The sequence below is a fragment of the Xenopus laevis genome, chromosome 5L (genome assembly GCF_017654675.1).
Source record: "Xenopus laevis strain J_2021 chromosome 5L, Xenopus_laevis_v10.1, whole genome shotgun sequence".
NCBI classification, from domain to species: Eukaryota; Metazoa; Chordata; class Amphibia; order Anura; family Pipidae; genus Xenopus; species Xenopus laevis.
In genome coordinates, this window is record NC_054379.1 from 107,966,370 (window position 1) to 107,981,424 (window position 15,055).

General features: G+C 38.5%; 1 protein-coding gene across 2 annotated transcripts in view; it reads right to left on the reverse strand.

Moving 5' to 3' along the window:
• Positions 1–15,055, reverse strand: part of ecel1.L (endothelin converting enzyme-like 1 L homeolog) — a 61,737-nt gene that overhangs the window by 31,709 nt on the left and 14,973 nt on the right. For both annotated transcript variants that reach the window (NM_001094726.1, XM_018241335.2), the window contains 3 exon segments: positions 154–246; positions 431–541; positions 771–839. In NM_001094726.1, the coding sequence (NP_001088195.1) occupies positions 154–246; positions 431–541; positions 771–839 (273 nt within the window).

The window sequence follows — 15,055 nt, forward strand, 5'->3', positions numbered from 1 at the left end:
GGAGCTATAGAATTTTTGTGTATTTGCATAAAATAGAAATCTATTTCTTATTTGCTATTCATTTTGATTTCACATGAATCTTCCTATATATTGCACTTGAGAGGTCCCTTGGCGTTTCCCATTTTATAAATCTTTAAGAAAATTCATACATACATGTGGCGTGATCTGCTGCAGCTGTGCCAGAGTGACCTTGTTATACATGGTGCTGATGTCCCGTCTCATGTCATCAAATTCAGAAATAGTGATCTAGATGCAGACAGCAAAACATTATTTGTGTGGTCACTACATGAGGAGGGCAAAACTATAACATAGTACCCTATGGTATGCCTTGTGAGTTGTGCAGCATTACTACCACATTGTTTATTTCCCTATTCTGATTGCTACTCTTGTATCATTGTATTATTCATAAACTGATTGATGTATCACTCACATTGGAAAGATGCTGCTCCAAATGAAGGATCTCCTCTGCCTTTTTCTCCACATTTTCCACACCAAGGAGGGAGAGGATTGTTTGCATAAAGACCTTGTAGGCTTCCAGGATCTGCAGAGTACAAGATATGTCGGCCAAAGGGTTCGACATTCAGTATATTTAGATGCTGTCACAGTTGCACATGACACTAATAATGCATCTTATGAATTCCCAATGTCTCCCGTAAACTCACCAGTTATAATGATGAGCCGCCAAGCTATACGGTACATGTAATGGGGGGAGTGAAACTGAATAACAGGAATCTGCATGTTACTTTTTACAACAGAAAAAAGTCAGTCACCTTAATGCTCTCCTCGTCTTGTCCTAGATACAGAGTTCTCTCAGGTAATGTTAAGCCATCCTGATCAATCTGCCAAGGTATAACAGAATATAAAAATACAAGAGGTTAGTAAGGCTTTTCAGAACTTTCCTATATACTTATAATGGCATAAGATCCCCATCTTGGAAGTAAAGCTTATGAAATCAGGGTATCCAATGAATAGTAACATAGTACCTACTCCACTGGGCTTAGGGCAAAATGACATGGGAGACTTTGGTCAGACAGATAATGTCCCACAATATTTTGTCATATTGCCATTGACAACTGTGCAGAACACCATAAGATTTTGTGGGATGCAGAATACATTTTGAAGATACAACATCAACAAAATCTCTTGTGTAGTTCTGCCCTTAGTGACTAAGGGGCAGATATATTAAGGGTCGAATTTGAATTTTCAAATATTTTTTATGGTCAAAACTGTCAAATTCTACTAGGAAATTATCCAAACTCGATTCGAGTTTTTTAAAAGATTCAAATTCAATTTTTGAGATTTATCATACTCTAATTTGACTCCTAAAACCTGACAAATTACTCTATAAGTCAATGGGAGAGGTCCAGGGATCAATGTGGCGATGTTTGTAGCATTCCTGAGTTTTGTATAATTCAAAATGAGTTTTATTCGAGTTTTTGGATCTGTAAAATTCGCCCGAGTTTTAAAAATTTAATTTTTTCATAAATTTCCCCCAATAAAATTTCGAATTCAATGTAATTTAAAGGGATACTGTCATGGGAAAATATGCTTTTTTTTCAAAATGCATCAGTTAATAGTGCTGCTCCAGCAGAATTTTGCACTGAAATCTGTTTCTCAAAAGAGCAAACAGATTTTGTTATATTTAATTTTGAAATCTGACATGGGGCTAGACATATTGTTAATTTCCCAGCTGCCCCCAGTCATGTGACTCAATGATGTATGGATCAGCAAGTTAAAGTTACGCTAAAGGGATTTGTTCCTGGAAACAATGTGTAAATAATGGCATAGAATTCCTTACTCAGAAATGCAGACAGGCCCGGATTTGCGGCAAAGCCGCATAGGCCCGGGCCTAGGGCGGCAAAAAAATAGGGGCGGCATGCCGCCCAGCCGCATTATGGGGACGCGTGCGTCCCCATTCATTTATAGCAGCTGCGCCGGCGTTTTTTCGCCGGCGCGCTGGGAAAGTGAGGTGAGGTGGGCGCTAGGACCGCGCGGCCGCCTGGTCGGACCGCGCGGCCTAGGGGCGCGCCTCAGTGAAATCCGGCGCTGAATGCAGATATGCTCCAAATTATGGAAGGGCATCTCCCATGTAATCTTTTTAAATAAATAATTTTGATTTTTCAAAAATTTTTACATTTTTTATAGTGGACCTATACAGCCATCTTAATTAGAGAGAAAAATGAAAAAAACATTATCCAGAAAAACCCAGGCCCCAAGAATTCTGGATAATAGATCCAGAGATAATAGATCCATAGAGAACTATAGGGTGATCAAGAGACCACAGGGCCTTCATTCTTTTTGTGACAGATTAAACTACCTATGCAAAAGACCTTATCAATAATATTTATTGTAGCTACAAAAATAAATAATTAATAAGATATAGAGTCTTTTAAGGGGTTAAATACTGGAGACTTTTCAGGCAAAAATACTTTGAGGCTGAGTTTTGGGCTGTACATTTTGTTTCCCTGCTGCTGCTTCTCATGTTTCCCTGCTGCTGCCTAATTGACCCAGAATGCATTGCAAGCAGCAGGGAGCCTGGAACAGAAGTGGTTCAAAAAAGAAATTACCTGCAGCCATAAAAATCCAAAATAAACTTTAAAAAGGAGAAGATATTAAAGTTAGTGTCCAGGCAGAAAAGTCGTAGAGAAAAACCACAGGAAGTGGGACCTTTCATACAGTGAATGCTCAAAACTCTGAGCATTTGGGTTTGAAGAAATACAATAGCAGGTAGGCAGTCATTGGCAAGTAAAGCATGTACTGTAAATACTGAAACTGCTTCCCACAGAAAAAAATTTACCATTATAGGTTGATGTTTACTTTAGAAGTGCTGGTTGAATTTATATAAACAGGTTCCATTGGAGCAATGCAGATGCCATGCAGGTTCCTGTTGAGTAACTTTACAAAGCAGATAACATGCTATTTAATTACATTGCTTTGGATTTGTGATTGGTGTGTATTATATATCATTGATAGCTACTTCCATTTTGTTGTTATTGGCAATATGGTCAGTATTTATATCCTAGTGGCTCAAAGGAGCTTGTTGTTTTATTTTATCCTAAGGCAAGCATTAGTAAAGCCCCCTGGTCTCCTTGCTGCAGTGTGAAACAAGGTGCACTCCATGCTATTGAGATGACCATGATCTGGCCATAGAATGACCCTGGCTCTGCCTTCTGCTCTCTCACCACTGGTCAGTTGTGTGTCCAAATCTCTAGAGACTCAAAGTCTAGAGACTCAAAGTCAAGCGCCCAACAACATACTGTACCAGGACCAAAAGAGACATTAGTACAACGATTCTTAATGTACCCAATAAACAACCCACACTGTCCTTAAAGGGTTTTTTTACCTTTAGACTTTTCACCAGAAATAAAGACAGTTTTCAACTGCTTTCCATGTTTTATTTTTTTTTCCAATTTTTCCAAAATTGAAGCTGAAAGTTCTAAAAGAGTGGTTGATCTTTAAGTTAAGTTTTAGTATTTTATAGAATGGTTAATTCTAAGCAACGTTGCAGTTGGAATTTATTATGTATTTTTTATAGTTTTTAAATTATTTGCCTTCTTCTTCTGACTCTTTCTGGGGTTACTGACCCCATCTAAAAACAAAGGCTCTATAAGGCTATGTATTATTACAGGTATGGGACCTGTTATCCAGAATGCTCGGGACCTGGGGTTTTCCGCATAACGGATCTTTCCGTAATTTGGGTCTTCATGCCTTAAGTCTACTTGAAATTCATTTAAACATTAAATAGACCCAATAGGCTTGGTTTACTTACAATAAAGATTAATTATTTCTTAGTTTGGATCAAGTACAAGCTACTGTTTTGTTATTATAGAGAAAAAACGAAATTATTTTTAAAAATGTGGATTATTTGGATAAAATGGAGACTATGGGAGACAGTCATGCTATTTATGACTTGTTCTATTCATATTCCAGCCTCTCTTACTAAAAGTTAATATAAAGGTGAACAACCCATTTGTGTCTCTGGTGTTTCACTCTGGCAGCTCAGTGATCCAGGTACAGATTCTGAATGATTACAATTTGCTACCTTAGTTGATACATTTCTCAGCAGCATCTGGAATATTAGCAATTATTGTATAAATTATAACAGTTGCCTTTATGAAACTATGGGATTCTGCTCAGCAGGGACAAATATAAGAAATGTATCAACTAATGTATCAGTGACCCCCCTCCCAGAGCTGCTTTATAAAGACATAAGAAGGTGAAATATGAAACATTAAACTTCAATATCACCAAAACAGTCACAAATAAATAATAGAAAGTAAATGAAAAAGTCTATATTTCTAACGGACAATCTAAAAAAAGCTGAACTGAAAAAAGTGTTGGAAGGTAAACAACCCCTTTAAACAGTTATTGTTAACTACATTGTTCTTTCTCATTTTAAACAATAAGGGGCAGATTTATCAATGGTCGAAGTGAATTCGAGGGAATTTTCGAAGTAAAAAAATCATAAATTCGAAGTAATTTTTTGGATACTTCGACCATCGAATAGGATACTATGACTTCGAATTTACTTTGACTTCGATTCAAAGTAAAAATCGTTCGAATATTCGACCATTCGATAATCAAAGTACTGTAAAAAAAACTTCGACTTCAATACTTCACCAAATTAAACTTGCCAAAGTGCTATGTTGGCCTATAGGGACCTTCTACAACATTTTTTAAGTCTTTAGAGGTTGAAATATAATCCTTAGATCAATCGCTGAAATCTTTCGAATGATTTAATCGTACGATCAAACGATTTTACTTCGATCATTCGATTGAAAATTCGATGAAAAATCATTCGACTTGAATATTCGAAGTCAAAGTATTTTAATTCGATGGTTGAATTTCGAAGTATTTTTTACTTCGATATTCAAACCTTGATAAATCTGCCCCCAGGTATTGGAATAGTTCTGCAGTTATAAGCACAGGTTATTAGATGTTGGTAGGATATGCCAGATTTTATTTGTCTCAGAGGGTGAGAGGTCAAGACTCTTCCCATCACCATTAATGTCACATTCAAGATTTACTAGAACCAGAAAAAGATTGCCAACTGTTTAGAAACTGGGAGTTATCTTAACCAAAGCAAGTCTTTCATAAAGGTACTTCTATTATGGAATCCGACTTTGAACTTGCAAAAAAACATCCTCTTTTATAAAAGCAGATACAGGTTCAATAGTAAGCTACTCATCGTCTATCAGAAAACTTAACGCTCCAATTCTCTTGGAATTATCACATAAAAAATGCTGTTAACAGATCATACATCACTAAATTATGCACATACTGACCAGTCAATGATCCATGATAATATTGTCATTTGTTTACAAAGTAAGCAGCAATTTTCATTTTCCATTAAACACATAAGATGGTAAGCTTAAACATTGTATGAGGACACACAGACAGCACACTGATCTAATCCTATTGCTGCTTAGCTTCTAGCATGTAAATATTCAGCGTTGAGTCCAGGGATAACAACTGTGTGCTGTGTATTTTGGAGCGGCTCCCTGCTTTGCTTGGGAATCATGTACAGGATCTGCAATTCATAAGCCTCTGTGAAGTGTTAGTAGGACAATATTTCTATAGTACAGAATTTTCAAATAGAACATATTGCACACTTGGCAGATGATCTCTTTAGTTTGGTAAATTTGTCATCCTTTGCCCAAATATGTTACAGTGCCTGCCTAAAGCATATCATCATAATACAACCCCAACCCTCAATTGTAAGTTCTCACAGGCAGGGCCCTTCATGTCCTCATGCTTTTTTATTGTTTGTACTTGTTTTGTTTCATTCTCTCATACTGTGTGCTTTCTTAAAACAATAGAGATTTCATAGAGCTTTGCTGTCCAATTGGAAGCTTCAGGGCTAGACGTGGCCCCTAGTCAAGGGGTCCCCAACCTTTTTTTCCTGTGAGCCACATTTAACCAGGAGCCACAGTCAAGGGGTTGATGAGCAGTGTGTTGCCTACGAGCCACTGGTTGGGGAATAATGGCATAAACTGTTCAGAACTCCATGTTTTACGCAATATATTTTTATAGTGACCTACATCATTTGTGGGTATAGTTTTCTTTTAATATAATTTTGCCCTCAAATATGTAGTATAGTTCATAACTGGTCTGCTATATAGAAAAAGTGGAATGGCACAGTGTAATTAAGAATAGCTGGCACAAGTGTAGGTAAAAAGACTGGTTAGTTGCAACTAATAATCAGAGACCATAAACCTGCATCTCTGCAATTTTTATAGCAACAAGGAGGAAAGTAACATTGCTAAGAAATGCAAGGCTTTAGATGTGGCTTATTTCTGCTGGGTCCAGGAAGGAAAGGGGAGGGAGAGAGGGGTTTCAAGTGAGCCAAGAGTAAGGGGGGTCTGGCAGAGCTCCCTGAAGGTTAGAATGACCTTCAGAATCACTTTATAGATTATCTTTTTTCATACTGTATAATTTGTACTAATGTCTTGGCTGGCTTCCCTCTTAAGCAGAGGCCAAGTGACAGCGAGAGAGAGAAAAGAAAGAAATGGAAAGAAGAAAACTGGTAAAATAGACAGAGGAGAGACAGATGAAAGGGATAGATGTCACTGTTTAGGACATGTTTTGGTGTCGCAGCAAACACCTAACAAATGCAATAAAAAGAGAATACAAAGGGAAATCCCAATAATAGCAAAGCGTCTGGTTCCCCAGGGAAAGACTATATGGAAGGGATCTGCAAAAAGATTATGAAGAAAATAATTAGCTGGACATAGAAGCAAAGGGAACCATTCTGAGCTGTAGAACCTATGCAGGATATCCCTTTAGTTAATGATATCTCGTATTGACCTTTTCCACAGAAGACTCAGTAACAATACAATTTCCAAGCCAATTCTCAGAAAACACATTAAGATAATGAGATATTCCTTGTGGGTTAAATGATTCAAATATTTTCTCATTCTGCTCCTATTCTCAAAAGGGTAATTAATTATTATAAGTATGTTGCTCATAATAGGACCAGAAGGCCACTGTTGGGGCAGAGACACAAGCAAATGTCAGTGAAGACACATGGTCATAAGCCTATAATATCTATTTTATTCCACAGTAACAGATATATTTACCTGTCTATATACAGGTGTAGGAACCCATAGCAGCCAATCAGTAGGTAGCATTAACTGGTAACTTGTTTGAAAGCAAACATCTGATTGGTACTGAACCTGGGCAAACTTTGTATCTTTTATCACATTTCCTTACTGCTCCATTGAGTTAGGTACAATAGTGTGACACTTATTTGGAAAATGTAATGGGAAGGGAAAACCTTAGGTGATGTTAAGTCATGAACGTTAACTTATATGAAGAAGCATAATTCAGATTGTCATGTGATTTGTAACAGTTTCATCCAGATTAAAAAGGCAACAGGCTAGTTATATATTTATACCAGGCCGAGGCCTCTTACACAGACCTGAATCTTAGCCAAGCTCAGTTCTTCTGCCCAGAAGACTCAGCATATTGTCACTTAAAACACCATCGCAAGGGATGTGGTTCCCCAATGAAATATGGAAAAATCAATCCCCAAAGGTTTAACAAAAATAAATACTTTGACGCTAATAACTTTTTTAAAGGTAATTTAGAAAACTGTCATACCTTGTGTCTGTCTTGCTTACTAGACCATTCCCAGTGATGTATTTAAGTGGTGGACACAGGTCTCTGTACTGGGCAGTAGGGATGAGCCAAATATTTTTGTCAGGCATACATGTAGATTTGGTCACTCTACATGTATGCACAGCACTTTTTCCACAAAACCGCAGCACGGTGAAAAAAAACGTGCAAGAAAAATACAGCAAAAACCCCAGCAAAGTCATTGAATTCAATGCATTTTGCTAAAGAAAAACCAGCGTGAATAAACACCCCTTGACTTTAGATTATTTTTCTAGAAAAAAACTGCAGCAAAAAAACAGGAATGTAATGCACTGTGAAAAAAACATCCACTAGCTTCAATGCCTTTTGTGAATTTTCAAGTGCAAAAGTATGGTGGATTGTGTTTTTTGCACTTTGTGAGTTGCCTTGCACATAGTTAATAATGCCTAGGGATTCCTTCTTTTCTTATTTTTTCCAGTATCCAATTTGATTGGTGGGCCGAATGGCTGGACAAAACAAGACCTGGCCAGTGTTTGACTCCCTTAACAGACTCTCTTGCCAAGGTGGCACTTTAAAATCAGGAAAGAATTAACAGGTGTCCGTGATTACAAAATGGTAATCTTTATAAAAAGGAGAACTTCATCCAAAAGGGCTTTATTTGTAATTGAATGTTTCAGTTATATAAACTTACTTACCTATATGTTGCTTATTGTGAGTTGTTGTTTGCACCCCCATTTCTATTCTCCTTTATAACTCTTGGCCTTTTTAACCAGTCAATGTAATTGGTCTTCATTAATGAGGGTCTTACCAGTGACCAGTAGAAGTTTATTTTTCTGGTTAGGCAACAAGTACATTAGTTGGCTGATAACATGCTGTAAGAGTAGCTTTAACAAAACATTTTTTTTGTCCTTAATGAATAAGGTTCTCAGATTAATACAAATCACTATTGCTACAGTATTAAATACTCCCTCCTCTCTATATGATGGCAGTTACACAGGGCATAGAATTCTCAACACATTTGTAGCACATTTTTGGACTATCCAGGCCAACAGGGTTAACATCCAGCTAGTATACTAGAGCATGGGTTACACTGGACTCTATTACTTAAGGCAGGGACTTCGCAAAAGGGAAGTATTGAAGGTGTGGTGTAGTGCAACTACAACTCCCACAGGCTACTTTGCTTTAACCTATAAAGAAATGGGTGTCAGGAGGTTCTTGCAATCAAACAGAACAAACTTTTATTAGTCAGAGACGAATGATTCACAAGGTACTTGCATCAATACCGAGGCATTTGCAGAATGTATAGGCACACAGCTCAGACAGTATTGCAGAGGTAGATGCAGGTGCATTCCCTGAGGCTGTAGTCAAGGCAGTACAACTTCCCTCTAGGCAGAAATACCTCACATGTGGTCTGGATCTCACCCAGTGGAGTGATCAGGGAGGAGAACCTAAAGCCTGACACCCTATCCACTGTGTCCCTTCACTGTAGGCAATTTTACAGCCTGGGAAGCTACTCCCTGCTACACCTCCTTGATGGAGCACAAAGCTGCTCTTTATATTTTCCCTCACTGTCTCTCCTAGAGAGTACTATAACAATTATATTACTAACACTCACTAGCTTTGTTCATGGGGTCCCTGCTCCCCGACTTCCACACTAGAGGTTCAGGTCCCTTAAGGGCAAACTGGCTTTACTGGGCCATGTTGTATCCAGGCTCCCTGGAAACATCCGGATGGGTCAGACACCAGGAGCCAAAGAGGAAGATCCACCCCTTCTCACTCACTATACCAGTGTATAAGTGTGACAGGGTGTGGTCGTAACACCTCTTGGCCAATAACTGGGAAATGAAAATTACAACTAGCTACATGGGCATCTGCCCAGCAACTAGGGAGATAGGAGGTAGTATAGGAATTTAAAGCCATAGGAACACATTATCCCAATGGGTCCCTACATAATTATGTGCCCATCTCCTCTTCCATCCAACCCACCACTCACAATTTTATTCTTGAAGCTAATAAAGGTCTTGCATTTTTCAAGGTGCATGAATAGCAGACTGAATCAGCCATTATGATGGCCAAGTTAAGTGCAGAGCTGATCATGTATAAATTGCTATTCAGTTTAGATATGCTATAATACAGTATATTGTATAGTCAACATTACCAAAACATATGTTTATAACATGTAAATTGTGTTTGTAATCGCTTTCTTCTGCGCTTTATTATTCTAATACACATTACATACTGGTGTTTCGCAATCAGTTGGGCCGACAGCTCTTGCCTGTGTATCCCTGTGTGATTTTTCAAGGGTCCGTGCCCAGTTACCCACTATCTGACCCAGGAGTTGATAGAATTTCATCTCTACAGAAACACACAGAAGTCAAATGCAAATCAGTCCCCAGTTGGATAAAATTTTACACTGGAAAGTGTATTTCATTTTATAAATAGAAAGTGACTGAGCTTCATCAGGAATTTGAATGTGATTTTAACCTACATAAATGCATCAGGATTCAAAGCACATATCAGTGTAAATGTGGTACTGCCTACCACTACAGAATGGATGGTAAACTCTGACCCTAAAAGGGATCAAATAGAACCACCCATATACAAGATATGCTAAACAGATATTAACATTACAATTTAACTGAATTTTAAGTAGGCCCTTTTACGGGAAATTTTCCTTACACAGTGAGAGGGACACACTGGGAATTGATTTCTGGTCATAACATTCCAACATTTATTTCACAGAATAAGACATCAATACACAGGAAATCTTCCTTAGGAACATCGTGTTCTGTATTACTCTACAGAAGCAGCAATAGTGGGATGCCTCTGTGTTTCATTAATTAGATTTGTGTTTAATGGCCACTTTCCGAGATCTGCAGTATTATTATTTTAGTTAATCACTTGTTTGCTATCACTTCATTTGGAAAGCATAGCTTTCAGGGTGCCAAATTAGCATCCCGCTCCAGCCAAGCAGATAACCTTGTTCCCCTGGCAGTCCTAGATGCTGCTATACATTATTTTAGGGCAGAAGTCCAAACTAGTGGCACTTTAATGTTTGTTTAATAAATGGGCAGACCATTACTTGTCCATATGGCGCACCATACACTTAACACTGTAGTAACCCCCCCTGGGGGTCTGAAAGCCAAAAACCCCTACTTTTTCCTTATTGCATTAAGTATTCCATGGATAAGCAGCAATATCATATGTGTATGTGTGTATATATATATATATATATATATATATATATATATATATATATATATATATATATATATATATATATATATATTTCTTTCCCTTATGCTTGGTTAACACCAGATGTGGCAAGTCCTGTAGCTTCTTTGCAACATTTGCCTAATATTTTACCCTTCTGTTCCAGACGCCAATTTCAGAAGTTTAAAATAACCGTGGCTCCCATCTCTTGTTGGCATTTAAAAATGTAATTTAACACTCAGGTCTCATCTTGTTCTAAAGCATGACACTCAGGGATTGTGGGCAGCCACATGTCCTTTGCATCTTTATGTTCCCCTTCTGCATCTCTGAACAGCTGTGAGGCTCCATATTCAGTTCATTTAGTGTTCAGCTCATTTACTCCTAATTATCTGCAACCAATGGCAGAGCCGACGTCTAGGGGACTAGTTACAACCGCCTATGCCGGAAAGGCCAGTGTTATTATTGCTCTGTTCTGTCTAAAGTTTGTCATTTCAGTTTCTTTATAAAATCAAAAAGGTAATGATGCATAGGGAATGGAGAAGCAAAAGTTGGATATTATTTCACTTTTCTCCACCCTATGGGGGGAAATGTAATAAAATTTGGAAAGCGCAAAACTTTGCGAATAAAAATTTGCATGTCGCAATATACAGTAATATTCATCGTTAGACTTTTATTGCATTGCAGGTCTTAATTGCACATTGCGAAACTTTAAAACGTGCTCTGGAGTTTCGTAAAATAGTTTGTCGCAAAAAACGGTTTGCGTTTGCAAAATCTTATTACATACGCTGTGCACTATGGCAAACTATAAAATTCTCAATCGCTATCCTACTGTTGCATGAGGGGCAAAGTGTTTGCAAAGGCAAGATTTTTAACTTTGCGAACACTTAAAGTTACATAGTTAAATCAAGTTGAAAAAAAGTCCATCAAGTTCAACCCTCCAAATGAAAACCCAGCATCCATACACACACCCCTCCCTACTCTCACATAAATTCTATATACCCATATCTATACTAACTATAGAGTTTAGTATCACAATAGCCTTTGATATTATGTCTGTCCAAGAAATCATCCAAGCCCCTCTAATCAGCCATCAGAACATCACCCAGCAGTGCATTCCACAACCTCACTGCTTCACTGTGAAGAACCACCTACGTTCTTTTCCTGTAGTCCTTTCCTCTAGTTGGTATTGCAAACAAATTGAGAACGTTTTTTGAGTTAGTGACCAATATTACATTCTCCCCTATATGTTTCCCATGATATTTCTGCATTACAAATTCCTTTTCACAGGATTCAGCAAACATGGAAATAATTGCTGCAGTATTTTCAAGGAACAGACTGTAAGCTGTTTAAAAAAAAGCAGCAGGTTATTTAAAGGGTAAGTAAAACACTGGCTTCCCTCAGTAGGCTGTGCTTGCAGTGAAATGTGTAGGACATAGGTGAACCCGGTACCACAGGGCCTTTGCCATCTGGCTGGTGGCTGGTCTTGAAAAATAATAAATGGCAATAGACAGTTGCCACTGTTTAGGTCCCTTTTAAGCTACTAAATGGCAGCATTATGCCCCTACAGGTTGCCAGGTACAAATCGTCAGCATTGAAAAACAGCAAAATGGATTCATTCTTGCACTCGAAGAGCCATTTGCAGGTCCCTGATAGACCCATCATTTACTATGGAAATGAAGGGACATTACAGCCAATGGCATCTTTTTACTTGAAGAGGCAATTAGTGCTAAATATTCAGTCTATCCAGACAGCCATGCACTCAAACTGCTCTCTGCCCCACAGGCACATATGTTATAGCTAAGAAGTTATTGGCCGGCATCCTCCGACATGTGTTTTTAAAAGTGTCATTTATTCTTTTATGGCAAATCGTTCTGCAGTAATGTATACTGGGTCCTCGGGGGGGGGGTGTTCTCAGTCTGGGAGAATAAAAGATCTTTTAAAAGGGATAACATATCCTACTTAAAGATGACAATAGCTTTATTTTTACACGATTGCTCAGAAAATCATATGGACATGGCTCATTCTGCAGTGGGAGCAGTTTCTCATCAGAGCAACCAATTCATCAAATCTACATGCAAAAGTGAAACTGTGACTTTGGTGGTCAGACTGTCACAGAATATAAGAGAATGCTTGCTTACATGCCTCCAAGTACTGAGTGCTCACGTTCATATGCAAAACTGCTAGTACTCAGGTACCAAAGTTATTGTTTATCTAATTTTTTTATCCAAAAGTGATCAAAACTGCCTCATAGAATAAACCAATAAATATATATATATATATATATATATATATATATATATATATATATATATATACACACACACACACACACACACACACACACACACACTCATGTTGTGAGCAAAAAACCATGCCACTTGTTATAGGAGTCCTCCTCCAATAATAATAGTTGTAACAAAAGACTGCCCAAAGCTAACTAAGGTCTGGAGCAGTAATAAATATAGGGCCAGATGCAATAGAATGAAAGAAAGCTGCCTCAGTTTAGTAGATGGAAACACTTTTGGTCAAATTAGCCCATAATATATTTTCCCTTGTACAGGGACAATAGTAACCTCTTTCTTTGCATAAAGCTCGTTCTATGGCACAAAACTAATTATTCCAGGAATGCAATTAGCAAAAAGCAAACTAGACCATCAGTTACCAGTTGCAGTACAGATTTGGTAATCAGTTTCACATACTTGGCCAATGGGATTTTGAAACCTGCCCAAACAAATGGGCAGGTTTAATTTTTGATGATTTTTAGTTCCAACAAAAGCTGTTACAGTCACTGCACCAACAATGTTCAGTCTAACTCCAATATTCTCTATCCCTTACTAGGGTGTGGTCTTGAAACACTCTGAACGTATCATCCAACTCTCCTCTAGTTCTTGTTCATGCAATCCCCTTGCCAAAACCAGGGGTTCCTGCCACAGTTCTCAATCTAGTCTCTTTCCCCCTCTAGACTACATCCTCCATCCACTGAGGGTTCCAAGAAAACATCTGTTGGTGTTGGGTTGGTTATATGTAGGGTCATTTATGAATGCTGCAGAAGTACAGTTACACTGAAATAGACACAAATGCTTGCATTTAAGCAAGCTTCATGTAAATAAATGCCATTGCATCTGTCCTGTCTCTTTTGCTGAATTGTGCACAACTGCACCTATTGAGGAACCCTGGAGATACCACGACCCTGAATGTAGTTGTAATACCAGGATTCCCAGAATGGAATAGGCAATAGGCATCAATAGACAGAAGAATGACATGCTAATACTCCTTTACATCGCCAGCTGGAAGTGATGCAACTCCCACAGTGTTAGCGAAACTTGTGCAAGTGAAATGATGGTTGTTTTAACACATTGCATGCAATGCTATGTGGGGTCAAGAACTCTACGTATGCACCCATATATTGGACTTTGCACACTTCGCAGTGTTCTTTGAGGACCCTTACAAAGTTTGATTTTTATTCTGCAAAGCATGTAGATTGATCGATTCATAGATTGCCAGTATCGTTTTATCTCCATTTATCTCGTGCATGGCTGACCTTATTGATCACTTGATAAGTACTTGTTGGGTTAACTTTAAGGGGCAATTTAGCCTTTGATAAAACCCTTATTCTTCTTGCATTGAGCCATTATCTACTTTAGAGTGCACCACTGCCCTGTTGAAGGCTGATACTGTGATGCTCTGTCTCTCTGACTATGGTGAAACGCTTGCCAGACTACTTAGTGAGAAGGAAACCGGCACTCAGAACTCAATGCAAGCGGGCAAAGCCCTGCGTGTTTATTGCAATGTTACGTTTCGGGGGCATGCCCCATTTGCTAACGAAGGGGCATGCCCCCGAAACGTAACGTTGCAATAAACACGCAGGGCTTTGCCCGCTTGCATTGAGTTCTGAGTGCCGGTTTCCTTCTTGCTAACGTGTCTCATTAAGGGCTGCCGATCCCTTCTAACTGTGCACCGGACCAGCTTGTACCTGAGAGGCCAGGGAGTGCTGGTGGGTTTTGGAAATCAGACTACTTAGTGCACATCCATAGGTAGTGAAAAGACAGTTTTGTAATCTTTGGACTTTAGGAGAAGGGTGAGAGGGGGATTTACACAGTAGGAGGGGAGAGTGGCGAGTGCATGGAAATTTCATGGAAATCTAATCACAGTCAAATTGTTACATGAACGGACACGTGTTTAGCCACTGTGCAAATTACATGTGAAATGGTTACGCCTGTAACAGAACAATCTGCACAAAATGAAA